The sequence below is a fragment of the Pan paniscus genome, chromosome 2 (assembly GCF_029289425.2).
Source record: "Pan paniscus chromosome 2, NHGRI_mPanPan1-v2.0_pri, whole genome shotgun sequence".
NCBI lineage: Eukaryota > Metazoa > Chordata > Mammalia > Primates > Hominidae > Pan > Pan paniscus.
This window is the reverse complement of record NC_085926.1, coordinates 52,445,005-52,465,079: the sequence shown is the minus strand read 5'-3', so window position 1 is coordinate 52,465,079 and position 20,075 is coordinate 52,445,005. Positions and strand designations below refer to the sequence as shown.

General features: G+C 52.0%; 2 protein-coding genes across 4 annotated transcripts in view; one reads left to right on the top strand and one right to left on the bottom strand.

The window, feature by feature from the left end:
• The window catches only part of NISCH (nischarin), a 37,657-nt gene extending 23,194 nt beyond the window's left edge, over positions 1-14,463 (bottom strand). For 2 of the 3 annotated variants that reach the window (XM_034956608.2, XM_034956609.2), the window contains exons 1-3: positions 14,230-14,463; positions 11,977-12,060; positions 11,053-11,235 (exon numbers count right to left, since the gene is read on the bottom strand). In XM_034956608.2, coding sequence (XP_034812499.2) covers positions 11,053-11,235; positions 11,977-12,060; positions 14,230-14,322 — 360 coding nt within the window. In that variant the 5' untranslated portion in view covers positions 14,323-14,463. The remainder of the gene's footprint in view (positions 1-11,052; positions 11,236-11,976; positions 12,061-14,229) is intronic. The other variant, XM_034956607.2, reaches the window with a different exon arrangement.
• Positions 14,464-15,921: 1,458 nt separating this feature from the next.
• Positions 15,922-18,911, top strand: TNNC1 (troponin C1, slow skeletal and cardiac type). Its single transcript, XM_003818758.5, has 6 exons — positions 15,922-15,987; positions 17,466-17,496; positions 17,727-17,873; positions 18,121-18,235; positions 18,452-18,588; positions 18,673-18,911. Exons 1-6 carry the CDS (start codon positions 15,964-15,966, stop codon positions 18,702-18,704), a joined length of 486 nt encoding a protein of 161 aa, XP_003818806.1. The 5' UTR covers positions 15,922-15,963; the 3' UTR covers positions 18,705-18,911.
• The last annotated feature ends 1,164 nt before the right edge of the window (positions 18,912-20,075 follow it).

Here is a 20,075-nt window from a genome sequence, read left to right as displayed (position 1 = left end):
ACGGAGTCTTGCTCTGTTGCCCAGGCTAGAGTGCAGTGGTGTAATCTCGGCTCACCGCCACCTCCGCCTCCCAGGTTCAAGAGATTCTCCTGCCTCAGCCTCCCGAGTAGTTGGTAGTACAGGCATGCGCCAAGATGCCCAGCTAATTCCTGCATTTTTAGTAGAGACAGGGTTTCACCATGTTGGCCAGGCTGATCTCAAACTCCTGTCCTCAAGTTATCCACCCCGCCTCAGCCACCCAAAGTGCCAGGATTACAGGCATGAGCCACTGCCCCTAGCCAACCAACTAATTTTTAAGAAAATATTTTGTAGAGACAGGGTCTCACTATGTTGCCCAGGGTGGTCTTGAACTTCTGGCCTCAAGAGATCCCCCCACCTCGGCCTCCCAAGTTGTTGGGATTACAGGTGTGAACCACTGCACCCAGCAACGGAAGCTTCTATCTTGAGCTCCGTTTCACAAATGAACAACCTGAGGTGGACAAGCGCCGACACCCTCAATTTTACATGGCTAAAAACCAGCAAAGCCACACTCAAGCCCTTGGCCTTGGGCCTCTGCATATGAAACCCGTTGCCTCAGCACTTCAGTGTAATAACTGTGGGGTTGGCAGTGCCCCCAAGGCCCTCAGCCCCCCACCCCCACATCCCACAGGTAGGAATTTTAACTCATCGACAGATGGCAGCCAACAGGCCTTTTCGTAAACAGCTCCAGATGGAGGCTGCATAATCCTCATAACTCACAGGAACATTGGGAACATCGCTTCCACCAGGACAAGCAATTCACGTGTTTATGGGATTCTAAAGACACAGGAGACAGGGTGTCCTTTTCCTGTTTTTCTCTTGGGTTGTTTGTCTCTTTCTTATCTTTTATACACTGTGGCCATTTTAATGGTGGTTTATATGTTGTAAACATTTCCTCCCAGTCTGCGTATACCTTTTACCTTTGTTCATGGTGCTTTTTCTGACAGAGGTTTTTCATTTTTACATTGTTTAACCTCTAATTTTTTTTATCCTTCATGACTTCTTGGGCCTCTTCTCTCACTCCACAATTATAAAAATATTCTCTTAATTTTATTTTGGTCCTTTAAAAAATGTGTTTATTCATTTAATCTGCTTGAAATTCAGTTTATATACAGCATGAGAATAACTCCTCCCTGTATCCCGTGGACAAAAAGCAAAGGGAGCAAATGAGCACACAGAGCCACAGCTTTAAGGGACCGGCAGGGTACAGGGCCGAATGGAAAAGGGCAAGGAGAGGGGCACGGCAGGCACAGAGCAGGACAGGGCTCCGGCTGGAAGTGAGGGCAGAGGTGGTGGGTGTGCTCTGAAGTTCAACTTCAGTCTCTTGCAACCACATAAGCTAAATGACATTTTCCTTGGCAGCTGTGAAGAACTGAAGATTAGGAAGAGCCTCCGCGGATGGTTTTGAAAACCACGCCCCGTCTACAGATCTGTACTTCGCAATCCTCCCTGCTGTCAGATCGCCTGGAGCCAAGCAGGTCCCAGGGGCTGCCAATCTCTGCCCACCTCAATTCCCCAAGAATAGCTCCAGGGCCTCTCAGGACACAAGGCTCTTACAGTTATCTCAGGAGAAAGGGTTCCCCACGATCAGTACTGAACAAACCTCATTTTCAACGGCACACTTCTTTTTTTTTGAGACGGGGTCTCGCTCTGTCTCCCAGGCTGGAGTGCAGTGGCGTGATCCTGGCTCACTGCACCCTCCACCTCCTGGGTTCAAGTGATTCTCCTGCCTCAGCCTCCTGAGTAGCTAGGATCACAGGCCTGCGCCACCACACCCGGCTAATTTTTGTATTTTTAGTAGAGATGGGGTTTCACCATGTTAGCCAGGCTGGTCTTGAACTCTTGACCTCAAGTGATCCGCCTACCTTGGCCTCCCAAAGTGCTGGGATTACAGGCGTGAGCCACCACGCTCGGCCAATGGCACATTTCTTCAAGTAGCTGGTGTCAGCTCAGAAAGAACACAGAGAAAAAAAATCACCCTGGGCTAGGCATGTAGTCCCAGCTACTTGGGAGGCTGAGGCAGAAGGATCACTTGAGCCCCTAAGTTCAGAGTCGAGCCTGGGCAACACAGCAAGACCCTGTCTCTCTAAAAGAAAAATGAAATCACCTTCCCGGATGACAGCCCCTCTAAGGGGATAGGACTGGAATTTCTGGAACACATGGAAAGTTGAGAGAAAGTAAGGGCCACCGGCTCCTGCTAAGCAAAGAGAAAGCTTTCACTTCTAAGGAATCTCAAAGCAATTTGTGTAACAATTTTGCTCTTTAGGGCACAGAAGTACATACTGCTGCAACACTTTCTACTTGGTTTTCCAGGCTGTTTTTCACCTTGGGAGGGAGACTGAACCAGAGAAGAGCACAGAAATGCCTCAGCCCCCAAACCTAGCACATGGGCCTCCTCAGAGAGTTCGCTGGTCAAACGGTGGGCTCATGAGTAAAGGTGGGCAGAGTCAGGCCTCCCCACGCCAGGAGGAGGCGGGGTGGGGTGTCAGTGGCCCGAGCCCACATGCCCTACCCCATCTGTGCTGAAGGGACTTGAATTGCTTTGGGGTGCCATAAATGTCTGAATTGAAATGTATTTTTTTGAAGGACATTCTCGGCTGGGCACCATGGCTCACCCGTCATCCCAGCCCTTTGGGAGGCCGAGGCGGGCGGATCACTTGAGGTCAGGAGTTCAAGACCAGCCTGGCCAACATGGTGAAACCCCGTCTCTACTAAAAATACAAAAATTAGCCAGGCATGGTGGCACATGCCTGTACTACCAGCTACTCTGGAGTCTGAGGCAGGAGAATCACTTGAACCCGGGAGGTGGAGGTTGCAGTGAGCCGAGATTGCATCATTGCACTCCAGCCTGGGCAACAAGAGTGAGACTCTGTCTCAAAAAAAAAAAAAAAAAGAAAGAAAAAGAAACTTAGTGTCAGCTATGTTTACAAACTGTTAACACTCACCCTCCCAGTGTGTTACTGACCAAGAGATCAGCCGCACCACCTGCCCACCACCTGCCAGGATTCTGTGTTGGTGTGTAGCCGTGGGCAAAGGTTTGAGCTTCATGTAAATACTAGCTGGGCTGTGGTCCTGCAACTTAAATTCTCACTAAGAATGCCTGCGCACATGCCCTGCAACCAAGTATACTTCAAAACACATACACCTACACTCAATGCAAACCCCAGGCCAGGCCTAGATGCTTCGGCTTGGCACACACCCAGGCAGCGTGCTTATCTGTGGGGCACTAACCAGCGAGTGAATTACATGTCACTGAGGCCATCCCCAAGTGTGGCTGAGACACACATGCTAAGAGCTGGAATCCTTGTCTCACTATTTTTTTTTTTTTTTTTTTTGAGATGGAGTCTTGCCCTGTCACCCACGCTGAGTGCAATGGCGCGATCTCGGCTCACTGCAACCTCCGCCTCCTGGGTTCAAGCAATTCTCCTGCCTCAGTCTCTGGAGTAGCTGGGATTACAGGTGCGTGCCACCATGCCTGGCTAATTTTTTGTATCTTTAGTGAAGAAGGGGTTTCACCATGTTGGCCAGGCTGGTCTTGAACTCCTGACCTTGTGATCCATCTGCCTCAGCCTCCCAAAGTGCTGGGATTACAGGCGTGAGTCACCATGCCCGGCCCTCCTCGTCTCACTTTAATTTATGTTGGTATGAGGCATTCTAGCAGGAGTCAGGCATAATACGTGTGATTCAACTTTAAGCTAAAATTCCCCATTGATGGATTCAAACCTCAGCTTTAACTGAAGAGAGTTGCAAGACTGTAAGTTCAAAAGAAAATCTGTTGTAATTCACAGCCTCAGTACTTTGCAACTAAAACAAATTATGGAAATAAATTGGATGCTAAAGCCAATGCTAAGATTTTAACAGTTCAACATAGCTCCTGATTCCAAATTTTGAAAAGGATCTTTGTTCTAGCCAACTAACTTTAAAAGAAGACAACAATATAAACACCTTTCAAGAGAAATGAATTCCTTTTCTTTCCCGAACCACCTAGTAATGGCTAGCACGTGGTCAGCCCTAACCTCAGGCCCAACACTCTTCTAAGCCATTGACCTTCACTGCACAGTCTCTTGCAGGCCTCACAAGGATCCCAGCTCACCAGCCTCCAGCTCACAGGCAGGTTAAATGACTGACTTGGACTAAACCGTTGGGAAGTAGGGGTGGGAGATAAACTCGCCTCTGCCTGCCTCCAAGTCCACCACAGTTGGAGGTCCCGGCCCACATGGTGTGCTAGAATTCCGGATGGGATTCCATTTCACTGAGTTTGGAAACCTCTGTTCCAGGGGTTCTGGGATGAGGCCTGTCACCACGCGTCCAGGAGGGTCAGGACACAGCAATCTGAAGAGCAGCATAGCAACAGGCCAGTGCCGCAGTGTGCCCCTCACTCACACAGGCGGCAACTCCTGCGCTCCCACCTAAAGTGGGCTGGTAAACAAGTAGTGCTTTCTTTTCTTGTTATTAAAATCCACACTGCAGGCTGGGTGTGGTGGCTCACGCCTGTAAACCGAGCGCTTTGGGAGGCCGAGGTGGGTGGATCACTTGAGCCCAGAAGTTCGAGACCAGCCTGGGCAACATGGAGAAACCCCATCTCCACAAAAAGTACAAAAATTAGCCAAGTACGGTGGCATATGCCTCTAGTCCCAGCTACTTGGGGGCTTGAGGTGGGAGGAGTGCTTGAGCCTGGGAGGTTGAGGCTGCAGTGAGCCGAGATGGTGCCACTGCACTCCAGCCTAGGCAACAGAGCAAGACCCTGTCTCAAAAAACAAACAAAATCCATACAGGAATATATTGTTATAAATCTTTGTGACCTTGGATTGGGCAATGGTTTCTCATATATGATACCAAAACACAAGTGACCAAAGAAATCGATAAATTGAACTTAATCAAAATCTAAATCTTTTATGCTTCAATGAAGACCATCAAGAAAATGAAAAGATGGCCGGGCATGGTGGCTCACGCCTGTAATCCCATCAATTTGGGAGGCTGAGGCAGGTGGATCACCTAAGGTCAGGAGTTCGAGACCAGCCTGGCCAACATAGTAAAACCTTGTCTCTACTGAAAATACAAAAATTAGCTGGGCAGGCCAGATGTGGTGGCTCAGGCTGTAATCCCGGCACTTTGGGAGGCTGAGACAGGTGGATCACCTAAGGTCAGGAGTTCAAGACCAGCCTGGCCAACACGGTAAAACCCCATCTCTACTAAAAATACAAAAATCAGCCAGACGTGGTTGCGTACGCCTGTAGTCCCAGCTACTTGGGAGGCTGAGGCACGAGAATCGCTTGAACCCCAGGGGTGGAGGTTGCAGTGAGTCGAGATCACACCACTATACTCCAGCTTGGGCAACACAGCAAGAATCTGTCTCAAAAAAAAAAAAAAAAAAAAAAAAGACAACTCACAGAATGTGAAAAAGTATTTCCATGTTTCTAAAAGTCTAGTAGCCAGAATATATAAAGAACTCTTACAACTCAACAACAAAGATAATCTGTTTTTTTTTTAGACAGTCTTACTCTGTCACCCAGGCTGGAATGCAGTGGTGTGGTCTCGCTCATTGCAATCTTCGCCTCTCAGATTTAAGCCATTCTTGTGCGTCAGCCTCCCAAGGAGCTGAGATTACAGGCACACACCACCATGCCCGGCTAATTTCTGTATTTTTAGTAGAGACAGGGTTTCTCCATGTTGGCCAGGCTGGTCTCGAACTCCGGGCCTCAAGTGATCCGCCCACCTCAGCCTTCCAAAGTGCTGGGATTACAGGCATGAGCCACCCGTGCCCGGCCCAATCTGATTTTTAAAAAGACAAAGAATTGGATACTTTTCTCCAAAGAAAATACGCAAATGGCCAAATATCATATGAAAAGAGGCTCAGGCCAGGTGTGGTGGCTCACACCTGTAATCTCAGCATTTTGGGAGGCCAAGGTGGGCGAATCACTTGAGGCCAGAAGTTCGAGACCATCCTGGCCGACATGGTGAAACCCCGTCTCTACTGAAAAAAATACAAAAATTAGCCAGGCGTGGTGGTGCACGCTTGTAGTCCCAGCTACTCGGGAGGCTGAGGCATGAGAATCGCTTGAACCCAGGAGACAGAGGTTGCAGCGAGCCGGGATCACACGCCTGCACCCCAGCCTGTGCGACAGAGCGAGACTCTGTCTCAGAAAAAAAAAAAAAAAAAGAGGTTCAATAACATTAGTCATTAGGGAAATGTAAATTAAAACCACAATGAGATACCACTTCACACCCACCAGAACAACTAAGATTTAAAAAAAAATGGACAAGAAGTGTTAAGCAAGAATGTGGGGAAATTAGAACCTATACACTGCCGATGGAAACGTCAAATGGTGCAACAACTGTGGAGAACAATTTGTTAGTTCCTCAAAAAGTCAAACATAGTTACCATATAACTCAGGTTCCACTTTTGGCTATATATCCAACAAAAATGAAAACATAAGTTCACACAAAAATTAACATACAAATGCTCATAGCAGCATCATTCGCAATGGCCAAAAATGGAAACAAACCTAACACCCATCAACTGCTAATAAACAAACATAATGTGGCATATCCAAATAATACACTATTACTCCGTCATAAAAGGACCAATGGATTCATGCTACAATATGAACGGACCTTGAAAACATAAGGCTAAATGAAAGAAGCCAGTCACAAAAGGCCACACACTGTATGATTCTATTTATATGAAATGTCCAGAACAGGCAAATCCATAAGGACAGAAAGTAGATTAGTGACTGCCAGGGGCTAGGGGACAGAGGGATGGGAAGCTCCTGCTAACAGGTACAGGTTCCTTTTTGGGCTGATGAAATGTTCTGGAATTAGATAGTGGTGATGGTCGCTCAACTTTGTGAATATACTAAAAACTACTGAATTGTACACATTAAAAAGTTAATTTTATGGTATGTAAATTATATCTCAATTTTTAAAAATCCACACCATGGCCAGGCGTGGTGGCTCATGCCTGTAATCCCAGCACTTTGGGAGGCTGAGGCAGGTGGATCACGAGGTCAAGCGTTTGAGACCAGCCTCGCCAACATAGTGAAACCCCGTCTCTACTAAAAATACAAAAAATTAGCTGGGTGTGGTGGCGGGCCATCTGTAAACCCAGCTACTCGGGAGGCTGAGGCAGGAGAATCACTTGAACCTGGGAGGTGGAGGTTGCAGTGAGCCGAGATCGTACCACTGCACTCCAGCCTGGCCAGTAAGAACGAAACTCCGTCTCAAAAAATAAAAATAAAAAAATTCACACCATAGCCAAATAGGGTTCCCTGGGTCCACCCTATCCAATGTCAGCAACACAAGAGGCAGAACACATGTGGAACAATTTCAGAGAGGACACAGACGGTATAAAAGTTACGAGAAACATTCCCCAGAGAGCTCCCAGCCTGGAGAAAAGGCTGACAAATCTTTAGGCCCCAAATGAAGATCTAATCCAGTGGTTTTCAAGTGGGGGGCAATTTTGCCCCCACAGTGGGACATTTGGCAATGTCTGGAGACATCTTTAGTTGCCATAGCTGGGTGGGGAAGTGCTACTGGCATCCAGTGGGTAGAAGCCAGGGTGCTGCTAAACAATGCATGGGACAGCTCCTTACAGAAACAAATTATCCAGTCCAAAATGTCAACAGTGCTATGGCTGATCAACTGTGGGTTTAATCCAACGATGGGTTCAATTGCTTTTTTAAATCCTAGGATTTATATAACCTAGGGACCTGTTTGATAATACTAATTCCAAATATGTCAAAACTTCTACAAGTAGCGGAGCCTGCCTCAAACCAGAACCAGATGTAGCCGGCCCCAGGCACATCTCAGGCAAACCAGTTTCAAAAGAGCAGTCCAGGCCTTTCCACCCTCAGAGCCAGGCACACGTGAGGCAGCCAGCAAGACCTCCTCTCCTCAAAGGCACAGGTCTCAAGCAAGGAATTAATACTGTCAAAGGACTGCATGTCAAGTTTCATCCCTAAATGGCTAACCAAAGCTTTCTTAAAATACAATATTTCTTTTCTTTTCTTTTTTTTTTTGTGACGGAGTCTTGCTCTGTCGCCCAGGCTAGAGTGCAGTGACACGATCTTGGCTCACTGCAAGCTCTGCCTCCCGGGTTCACGCCATTCTCCTGCCTCAGCCTCCCGAGTAGCTAGGACTACAGGAGCCCACCACCATGCCTGGCTAATTTTTTGTATTTTTAGTAGAGACGGGGTTTCACCGTGTTAGCCAGGATGGTCTCGATCTCCTGACCTCGTGATCCACCCACCTCAGCCTCCCAAAGTGCTGGGATTACAGGCGTGAGCCACTGCGCCCGGCCTTTAAAGTACATTATTTCTTAAAATACTAACCAGTAAAGTTTATCTGAAAGACTTGCATAAGGAATGCAAATTTTTTCTCACACAAGAAAGTATAAAAATATGTTTACAAAAGGGTATGTTGCTAACCCTATACTTGCTGGTATATGCTAAATAAAATCCAAAGCATATACACAGGTCCCATCTGTGAATGCTATCTACTTTTCCACCTGTCCCTGCCAAGCTCAGTGGCCCAAGGTTAGCACTCGCCACCAAATTTCTAGGCTCTTTAGTGATCCAAGAAAGGTTCAACTGTCTTACTCTGAAAAGAGTTTAAGGAAGTTGTTTCTTCTGTTTCTGTTTTTTTCTTTGAGACAGAGTCTCACTCTGTGGCCCATGCTGAAGTGCAGTGGCATAACCTCGGCTCACTGCAACCTCCCCTTCCCAGGTTCAAGCGACTCTCATGCCTCTCTCCTGAGTAGCTGGGACTACAGGCATGCGTCACCACACGCAGCTAATTTTTGTATTTTTAGTAGCGACAGGGTTTCGCTATGTTGGCCAGGCTGGTCTCGAACTCCTGGCCTCAAGTGATCTGCCTGTCTGGGCCTTCCCAAAGTGCTGGGATTACAGGCGTGAGCCACTGCACCTGGCCAAGAAAGTTGTATTTTAAATACAGCTGGGCTTTTAGGACCATAATCCACAGGTTACTTCAAGGTGAGCCTGAAAAGGGAGTGGATTCTTCCCTGTCTTCATCATATAAAAGGAAAACAAGTAAATATAAATTATCTGAAAATCTATCACTCAGAGAAAACTACTCTTAGCATTTTGGTATACGTAAACCTTCTAGAATTTTCCTAGACAAATATGTCCATATCAACTTGTTTTCTGTAAAAATGAGACCATAGTCAGCCAGGTGCAGTGGCTCACACCTACAGTCCAAGCACTTTGAGAGGCAGAGGTGGGAGGATTGCTTGAGTTCGAGTTTGAGGCCAACCTGAGCAATACTGCAAGACCCCATCTCTACAAAAAAATTTTAAAAATTAGCTGGGTGTGGTGGCATGCACCTGTAGTTCCAGCTACTTGGGAAGTTGAGGCAGGAAGATCCCTTGAGCCCAGGAGTTTGAGGTTGCAGTGACCCATGATCAGGCCACTGTCCTCCAGCCTGAGCAATGGAGTGAGACCCTGTCTCAAAAAAAAAAAAAAATAGTACAGCCATACAGTTGGATACTGCTTAAGAAAGTTGCATTTTTTTTGAGACAGTGTCTGCTGGGAAGACTGGTGTGCTGCTGGGATAATGATGGTGGAGCTGCAGATTTGTTTTTTGTTTTATTTTCCCAAAGAGCTGGGATCACAGGCATGAGCCACTGTGCTCAGCCTGGCTGTACCCTTTGATTTTTTTTTTTTTTTTTTTTTTGAGATGAAGTCTTACTCTCACTCTGTTGCCCAGGCTGGAGTGCAGTGGCATGATCTCGACTCACTGCAACCTCTGCTTCTTGGGTTCAAGCGATTCTCCTGCCTCAGCCTCCCAAATAGCTGGGATTACAGGCATCTGCCACCATACCCAGCTAATTTTTGTATTTTTAGTAGAGACGGGGTTTCACCATGTTAGCCAGGATGGTCTCGAACTCCTGACCTCAAGTGATCTGCCCACCTCAGCCTCTCAAAGTGCTGGGATTACAGGCATGAGCCACTGCACCTGGCCTGATTTTTTTTTTTTTTAACCTCTTCTACTAGACTTTAGGATTGTCCTTACTATTTTGTTACAATCCTGGAATGACTACCTTTGTTCATATATCCTTTTTGCGGCTGCCTGGTTTTTCCTTAGAAGAAATTCTCATAAATAGAACTGCTATTTAATATTGTGGTTTTGGCCAGGTGCGGTGGCACATGCCTGTAATCCCAGCACTTTGGGAGGCTGAGGCAGGCAGATCACTTGAGGTCAGGAGTTCCAGACCAGTCTGGCCAACATGGTGAAACCCCATCTCTACTAAAAATACAAAAATTAGCTGGGTGTGGTGGTGCAAGTCTGTAGTCCCAGCTACTCGGGAGGCTGAGGCAGGAGAATTGCTTGAATCCAAGAGGCGGAGGTTGTAGTGAGCCGAGATCGCACCACTGCACTCCAGCCTAGGTGACAGAGCAAGACTCCGTCTCAAAAACACAAATATTGTGGTTTCACACTGCCTAAGTGCCCTTCTTAAAGTCTGACAACACATTCTGTCACCGGCAACCTATGAAAGTTGTTCCTCTTTCAAGGACGGAGTACAGAGCTGTTCTATGACACACTCTCCCATCACAGGAAGGTGTCCACCCTCAACCTTAGCACCCTGGCAGCGTGGACCCTGATGACACGCCCCAAGATGGTGATATTCCACCATCACAGACTAATCCCTTAATTAGTTTTGGGCTATGCACCAACAACTCAACAATAGTCTATCCCAGGTGTCAGCTATTTCTAATCCAGCCTCATCCATCTGGATGGAAACCTAGCTTAAACACCCACAGGCCATTTTTGCTAAACAAAATGCCTTGTGGTGGAGGAAAGCATCTCTGTGGCCACACTTAGTCTAATTTACGGCAAATCTGTCAACTAACATGCTTCTGGCCACAATGCATTCCTAACCAGGGTGACGTTCCTCCATCTTCTAACCTAGGGTCAAACCCCAGCCCACCTCAAAGCTGAGGTCTCCCCTGGTTTGCTGCCTCAAGTTTGGCAGTTGTGGGTTTGCAGGCACAGGTGAAAACCCGATGAGGAACTTACATAGAAGTGAAAATGCAAGAAGTGGGCCAGTACTCTGGGGGTCACGCCAGGGAAGGCAGCCAGGAGCTTCTGGAGGTAGACCTCCAGATCCTTCTCCCTCTTCTCCACCAAGCTTCTTGAGTTTTTCCCAATTATCTTTTTGGGCGGAAGCAGATTTTTATCAATCTTTCTCTCTGCAACGAGCTGTAAAAAAACATAAGCACATCAACCACAGACTAAGAGGCTCTGTGCCTATGTAAGACCAAGGCAAGAAGCTTGAGGGCAGGCGCTTGTCAGCACTTGCACAGCCCCTCCCTGCAGTAGTACCAAAATCAGTGACCAAACTAGTGCACCTGGGATTTAGCCTCTTTAAATCCAATTAGCATTAGAAATACCAATACAATTCCAGACAAGGAATTCCATCTGGAGACTTTAGAGACATTCAGAAAAGTAACACCTTTTGCCCCTAAAATTGCCATCTTTTCCAAGCCAGAGTAAAAACCAATCAGGGCAGCGGTGTGTCTTTAAAACAGTTATGCTGCAAATGACCCAGAGAAAGACAGCATCTCCAAAAGCAAAAAAAAAAAAAAAGATGGAATCACAGCCAGATATTAAAGTACAGGCTTTGGAATAGCTATCGCTAGATCAAACAAGTTCAAACCTGTCCCCTTCCCGGGAAACTGTCTGAGCATCTCATACCCAAGCTAGGACTGGAAATATTAAAACTGAAATTCAAATATGCTCCTTGCAGAGTGGCTCATGCTAGAGCTGAAGGCTAGCATTTACATGCTATATTAATGAACGCAGTTATATTAACAAAGTGGTTTATTAAAGAACTATAGAGATGGAACCTGTTTTGCCCTAAAACTAATATGTGGCACAATGGAAAGTTGGCCTACGGGCCCCCCAGCCCTGAGATACGTGCTCCCAGCTCTTAACAGTTACCTTTTCATGCAGGTCATGGAAGTCGCTGTAGCGGTGCTTTACTGTCCACTCATGGCTGCCATCAGTGACCTGGATGATGTAAACCTAAAAGGGGAAACCAACAGCCCTTGTGGCAAGGGAGCCCAGCAACAAGGAGTCTCCTCCCCCAGCAGCAAAAGCTGCAATTATCTTTCCCAATTATCTTTTATCAGTCTTTCTCTCTGCAACTCAGACCCACCCCAAGGCCAAAGTCAGGCTGCCCTTGCCCACCAGCCTCTGCACCTGACCCTTGCTGACCAGCAGGGCCCCTCTCAGCTTCCTCCATGGCCCAAGCACTAGGGCTGGGAGGCACATGAGACAAGCATGTGGCTCCATCCATCAGTAAGGAATGAAAAAGGTGATTACCACAAGTCACCTCTTTAGTTTTTTACCTCCTGCCTCTAGGTAACTCAAAACCCAACCGGAGCTGCAGGCAAGGCCATTTCTTCCAAGGGAGGCAGAGCAGGGCCAGTTCTAGCCTGAGCATCTTCTCTGTTGTACTTCTTTCCAGGTGCCCTGACTACCTCCTGGAAGCAAGTCATTTTCCAACCCTTTCAACTGGTTCATGGCTGTGATTTCTGCTGCTGAGCCAGGAATCAAGGCACAAGCAGCTGATGTGGGGAGGGAGTGGTAGCAACTAAGCTCTATCAGGAGGCAATATGGCCTAGAGGTTAAGGAAGGCCTGGGTTAAAAACCTGGTTCTGCCATTTCCTGGCTGCAGCTTATGTGTCACTTATATAAGTAACTTGGAGCCTAAGTTCTCTCTGAGCCTTAGTTCCTCCGTCTTAGAATCAAGGACCAAGTAAGGCAATGCATGTAAAATGCTTTGTACATGGGCCTGACCCATGGCAAGTGTTCAAAAGGTAGGTGTGTTAATAATGTCCAACTCGGCACACCCGGAGACAGAGGATGGTAGGGTCCAAACTAGATCACCACCTCCCCCGACATACATGCAGAGGAGGGGCGCAGTCCAGAATAGGGTGAGCTTTTCGAAGATGGCCCTCTGGCTGAATGTGCCCATAGCTGATGGCCAGTCAGCCATCAGCTTAGAGACCTCACCCGCCTCCTACACCTAGTTTCCCCCTCCTCTCTGCAGCATGGAGCTGAAGCCTCCTCCAGCCCTGAGGAGCAGCCATTTCTCCAGGCTGGCCTGTTGCTTCAAGATCCACCCCTCTCCTCGTCCCATCCTGCCTGATTCCTTCCCCTTGCCTTCAGGAAAGGAGAAAAGAGCCAGAAGAATGGCCCTCAGAGCGGGAGGTTAGGATGAGGGCCAGGGAGGGGAGGTGCAGGCAGGCCCAAGGCCCCCACCCACTCCCTACCTTGCGGGAACAAAGGGGAGGGGAGGTGCAGGCAGGCCCAAGGCCCCCACCCACTCCCTACCTTGCGGGAACAAAGGGGAGGAGGCAGGGAGGTGCTCAATGCCTAGTCCAGGGCCGGTTTTTGCCAGGCAGCCCACCAGGCTCACAGGCCTGGCATCCAACCCCGTCAAAGTCGGGAACTACCCGCTATTTGTCCTCTGTCTCCCCCATAGCTTAGAAGTGTGTGTGGGCTGCTTGTTGCCCCATCTCGCTCCCACAGCCCAAAGTCACGAAGATTCCTAAGGCTTATAGGGCCTGCGCTTCAGCACTGAGACCACCCCCATTTCTCCAAAGATGGGCTCCACCCCTCCTCCGGTCTTGTCTCCGCCCGACCCCCAAGGCGTCTGCTCCCCAGGTCTCTCCTGCACTTCTCAGAGAAAATCTCAACCACCACCTCAGGCTCCCCAGATCAGGGTCCTGACGCCTTCTCTTTCTTCAAGGCCTGCGGAGCCTGACCCTTTTCCCTGATTCCATCCATCAGAGACCCTCTCCCCATCGCCTTCCTCCTGGACCCCTGTAACGGTCTTCCAGGCCGGGGCCCCTCCAGTCCTAGAGGATCTAGAGGGGTTCCGCCTCATCTAGACACCCCCCTCCCCAGGCCCCCTTTATCCCCAGATGCCGCCCCCAACCCGAGCCTCCCTTTCTGATCGCGTACCCTTTTCCAAACCGCCTCCCCGGGCCCCGAGCAACCCTTCTCCCGGACCTGCGGGGCCCAGATCCCTTTCCTAGATCCCCCGTCCCAGCCCCCTCCTCGCAATCGCAGACCCTTCTACCCGCTCCTCGGGGCTGCAGATCCCGGACCCCTCCCCAAGCCCCCGAGTCGGACTTCCGGTTCCAGCCACCACCCCCGCTTCGGGTGCCCGCGCCCCCAACACACCGTATAAGTGTCCACAAGCTCCGAGCCCACGACGCGCGCTTCCTTGGCCGGCTCGGCTTCCCGCTCGGGCCCGAAGGTGCGCGCGGTCGCCATGTTCGGGTCTCCGCCGCCACCGCCGCCCGGCGCAGACTGGCAGCAGCAAGGGGCGGGGTCAACGTCCCACCGCCCCCCAGCCCCCGCCGCCCGACGCCCCCGCCACGCGCTGCGCTGCCATCTTGGCCCCGCCTTCTTCCTGCGCCCTCGCCCCGCCCCCGCGCGTGATTGACAGGGGCCACTCAGGGCGCGCGTGCGAGGTGCTCGCTTGCGTAATCTACCTGCGTGGCGCCGCCGGCGGTACCCTGCACAGCCTGCTAGAAACTGAGACCCCGGGTGGTGACAGCTCTGGGCATCGCCCCTGGGTCCTCGGGACGAGGGCACAGAAGGTCCCGAGTCTCCCAGGCCACACGAAGCAAGTCACTGCTCTTCCTGGCCTCAGTTTACTCCTCCTGATAAAGGAGGCCATAATAGTGCCTCACCTGGCTGTTGGGCTCTTTCTCTTTAGGGCAAGGCGGGTTGGAGGGGAAAATAGGACCTGTGCTTACCGCCGGAGCAGGGCGAGAGTGATTCTGGGCCAGTTCTGAACCTCTCTGAGATTCGGAGATCTCTTGTCAGTGGGGCTCCTGGACAACTGAGTGGGTTGATTGATGCGCGGCCCAGCACGCAGTAGTGCTCGAGGCAGGGAGCGTGTTTATCAAGAGGGATTAACTTGATACGAACTCTGTACGAAGGAAGGTGTAGGTGGATGGAGGGGTGTGTGCTGCCACTAAGCACAAGAACCCCACGGGGTGGCCTGCCAAAGTTCAAAACGAGGGAGACAGGTTGATCTGGACCCAGGAACTACAGTGCTGAATCCTAAACCGGGGAAAGATGAGACCTAGAAGAGGGAGGTGGTAACCTAACTGGAGGGTGAGGAGGGAAAGAGCCTGCCACAGATGAGGCATCTATAGGGGTGCTGTTGAATAACTGAGAGCAGCTGACTTAAGCCCGAAGTGGGTACTTCTCCCTGGGCAGATGGGAGGTCTGGGACAGGCTCCTCTGGCAGAAGGGCTCCTGGCCACCCTGTCCTAAGGTGGATCAGTCACTTCCTTCTTCACCAGTTCCACAGCATCTTACTATGAGCTTGGCATTCGAGGCTTCTCTTGGCAGGGCCCTGCACTCCTAGCCTCTCCTTGCACATTGCACCCCCATTCCAGAGAGGTTTAGTTAAAGGTGGGGGTTACCAAGTCAGTCAGATCTTGGGCAAGTCACCACTCCTCCAGAGCCTCAGTTTCCTTATCTGGAAAGTGGAGGTCATGGCAACCCGCCAACCTGGTTGGATGGGAGCCTGAGCTGTTGTGTTGCACCTCGCCTGGGGCCCACGACTTTGTAGCTCCTGTCCTGCACTGGGCTTATGTTTTCATTCATTCCAGAAACCTTTTCAGAGAGTCCCTTTGGGGAGTGTGGGGGACAGGAGGGAAAGAAACCTGGTCCTTGTAGCCGTTCGTCTGCTCCCTGCCCTGGGCAGAGGACATGGGGACTCAGGCCAGCCTGAGATCACTGGGACCAGAGGAGGGGCTGGAGGATACTACACGCAGGGGTGGGCTGGGCTGGGCTGGGCTGGGCTGGGCTGTGCTGGGCCAGGAATGCAGCGGGGCAGGGCTATTTAAGTCAAGGGCCGGCTGGCAACCCCAGCAAGCTGTCCTGTGAGCCACCAGCATGGATGACATCTACAAGGCTGCGGTGAGGGACAGGGCTGGGTAGGGCTGGGGTGGGCAGGCCCACTGGGGGCTCACTCAGCTGAGAGTGCGGGGTTAGTAGCCCCAGGGAAGTGGTGGGGACCAAGGAGAAGGCCTACGTGCCTTCAACCCAGGCCCTCACAGGGACAGTGATTCTGGTGTTTGAGGATGCAGAAGGGGTAGGGGGTTCCGGGTCTGAAGGGTGGTGGAGGAGGTTGCAGCTTTTAGCATCGTGTCTCACTCTCTGTTTCCAAGTGTCTGTGGTCTGTGGCACTGTCGCTCAGCCACATGTCTCTGCATTTGTCTCTGGACGTTTTTGCCTTTCTCTTTTCATCTCTTCCTCCTGAGCTGTCTGAGTCCCCATTACTGTCTCCCTGTCCCCAACCCCCATTTCTGCCCCTCACATTCTGCTTCTCACATGCTCAAAATCTGCCACCCCACTCCAGCCCCTTGGCGGGCCGAAGATGCTTTGGAGGGTGGAGGGTGTGAGAGGAGGGGGCTGTAGAGCCTGAGTCCTGGGCTGGAGATGGGGCTTTGAAGTTTGAGGCAGGGAAGTTCTGGACATGAGGGAGAACCAAGGAAGAAGGAACAGAGAACTGGGGCCCCAGTTCCCATCATGCCTGGCAGGCTCAGGGCTCAGTGGCTTAGCTAGGGGTGAGAGCGAGGGAATGAGGGCTGGGGAGTGGTCACCCCAAGCCCCTGCAACCTCCTGGGTCACTGAGGGTCTTCAGATGCTATTCTATCCGGGGTTGTGGTGACCTCCCCCAACCCCAGAGCAAGGACATCCTGGCATGGCCAGCTGTCCCCAGGGGAACCCCTCCCTCAGCCTCCCTCACTCCTGGGCAGGGAAGTGCTATAGCCAGCGCTGGGGGCATGCCTGCTTATCCTGTGGGAGTCCATGGAGCCGGGGTGGGGACAGCCCTCCACCCAGTGCCCATACAAGGCCTGGCGGAGTTGGGGACTAATTTTGGCTTCTGAGGCGGCACTAGCAGGCCAGGGGGCCAGATAACGCTGCCCCACCCCCTGCATGCCAAAGTCCCCAGAACAATCACCAGGTTTAACTTTGTTCCTCGTTAAAAATAGCCCAGTGGCCACCCTGGTCAGGTTACAGTGGGTGGCTTGCCTGCCTCCACACTGGTTTTATTGTCCCAACTTGAGGGACAGCTGTCCTTCGGGCCACCCAGCTTGAGTTTCATCAGGGGCCGAAAGGGCATTGAGTGGTCACTGACTATTGTTACTGAGGGTCACCTTGGTCCTGAAGGGGGTGCCCACCTGTCACCCTGGCCCTGAGCCCAGTCGCAGTGAGGCCAGCTGGGTCACATCAGGGCTTTGGGGGCAGGGAGGGAGGACTGAGACCTCCACTCTGTGGCCTGGAAATAGCCTGCCTCCTCCAGCTCCAGCCTTCTCACCTGTGGAATGGGTTGGTTTCCTCAGCAGCAGCTATACCTGAGTCTGAGCCTTGAGATTCCCTTTCCTTTCTAGGTAGAGCAGCTGACAGAAGAGCAGAAAAATGGTGAGAACCCCTATCACACATGTGGGAGACCAGCGGGTCCAGGCTGGCATGGGGACCCCTTATCAGAAGAGGACCCCAGGCCAGAGACCAGAGGCTTGGTCCCTCTTGCTCTGCCCTCAGAGAGGTCTCCGAGGGAGGTGGGCAGGTTGGCAGGTGGCCCCAGGGTTCTGGCCCTCCGAGGTCCTGGCTGCTGAACGCTGACTACTGTGCCCCCCAACCCCTGAACACAGAGTTCAAGGCAGCCTTCGACATCTTCGTGCTGGGCGCTGAGGATGGCTGCATCAGCACCAAGGAGCTGGGCAAGGTGATGAGGATGCTGGGCCAGAACCCCACCCCTGAGGAGCTGCAGGAGATGATCGATGAGGTGGACGAGGACGGTGAGCCCCCTCCTCCCCAGGCTCCAGAAGAACCCCAGCTGTCTGGGGGCTGGAATGCTGGCTCTGTTTAGCTGGGAGCAATTTAGCCTATCCGAGCCTTGGTTGCCTCATCTATAAGATGGGCATAATGGCTACACAAGCCTGGCGTTTGGTGTGAGGATGCGGTGAGAACATGGGGGTTCGTGTCGAAGGTGCTGCCTGCAGTACCTACCCTGGCCTCTGTAACGGCCATGCTGCCCACCCCCAGGCAGCGGCACGGTGGACTTTGATGAGTTCCTGGTCATGATGGTTCGGTGCATGAAGGACGACAGCAAAGGGAAATCTGAGGAGGAGCTGTCTGACCTCTTCCGCATGTTTGACAAGTGAGCACGTGACCCTTGACCTCTGACCCTGACCCACACTCAAGCCGAGCTGTACAGGAGGGCAGTCTCAGATTCCAGGCCTAGGGACCCTGTGGCCTCTGCCTGATAGGGGAGAGGGATGCCCCATCTCCCAGTGTCCCTGCTCTGCCTCCTGGGGCATGGGTGGGGCTGCCTCATGCCCTCCCCACAGCCCTACCCTGAGCCCCCTCCCCACAGAAACGCTGATGGCTACATCGACCTGGATGAGCTGAAGATAATGCTGCAGGCTACAGGCGAGACCATCACAGAGGACGACATCGAGGAGCTCATGAAGGACGGAGACAAGAACAACGACGGCCGCATCGACTATGATGGTAAGCGGGTGGGTGGGCTGATCCCCTGCCTCCATGCCCTGCCCAGCCCCTACCCTCAACCCACACCTGCCCCTCTTTCCACAGAGTTCCTGGAGTTCATGAAGGGTGTGGAGTAGATGCTGACCTTCACCCAGAGCTGCCTATGCCCAGCCTCCAACTCCAGCTGAGTCCTGGGGTTGGGGAGGGGGTCGGGGTCCCAGGACCTGAGCCTGGCCATGTCCTCAACCCCAAATCCCCCGACTCCCTCCCCAGATCTGTCCTGGGGGATGCAAATAAAGCCTGCTCCCCCAAGGTCTGCTGTCTGGCTCTGGTGTCCCTGGGCCGTGGACTCATCCCCAGGACCCACTCTTACCCAATGGCCGCTTCCTTCCCTGTCCTAGGCAGGCTGGCTGCAGAGCCTGGCGCCTGACCACCGCTCCACACTGCCTTCTGCGGGGGGGTGAGATGAGATCGGAGACTGCCGTGTGGCCTGCCCTGCTTGCTGCCCTCTATCACTCCTCAGGCCCAGGCACCATCTCTAGGGATTCAGCATCTGGAGTCTGTGGGGGCCTAGAACCCCCACAAGTTCCTGGGGGCCATCACTTTGGTCAACCACTGTGGCAGCCTAGGGGTCCTCTACTTGGAGAGAGTGGTTCACTGTGGTACACAGCCAGGCCCTGGATGCTCCCTGGCACAGCAACCCCTGTTACCTCTCAGCCGTGGCTGGAACGGAGCTGAGCCTGTGGGGTCCCTGCAGGCTCACAGTGCTAGTCCACCCGCCCACTTGCTTGTATTTCCTGCCAGCAACATTGACTCCCAGGGACAGAGGGGCATGGAGTCGGGTCTATCTCCCCTCACCTGTTTGGCCCAGAGAGGTGCAGGGACCTGTCAAGGTCATCCAGTGAGTGTGGGGGAGAGCAGAGCCAACTGGCTTCCAGCCAAGGGCCCTGTCGGATGGGCCACATCCAGATGGGCATGATTTCCAGTTCCCGTGAACCTCAGAGGCTCATCTCTTGTGGCCCAGTCTCTCTCCCTGGCAGGGACGGAGGCCCAAGGCCTGGCAGCTCTCAGCTTAGTGGGAGCACCCAGTCCAGAGCTGCCGCCAGACAGTGATGCTGTCTTGGGGGCGTGGGCGTTGGGGACTGCAAGGAAGTGGAAGTGTCAGCAGAGGTGTTCGCAGGAGGGACAGCTGCCAGCAGCACCCAGGCTGTAGCCAGAATGCCGTCAGCTGTCCTTGCCCCGCCCAGCCACTCCACTCTCTCTGCACCTGTGCCCCAGCCTTGGCATTCCCCAGACAGGCCCGGCATTCCAGAGATGGTCTTGGAATTCTAAAGATGCCTCTGATGGAGGCCAGTGCTAGCAAGAGCTTTCTGGTCCCTGGAGAGACCTGAGGGGAGCAGAGAGGAGTCCCTTCAGGCCTGCCCTTGTGAGCTGGAGAATTGGGGACCTCTACAGACACCCAGAGTGACCCAGGAAGGGTGACATCCGAGGATAAAAGGAAGCGCCAC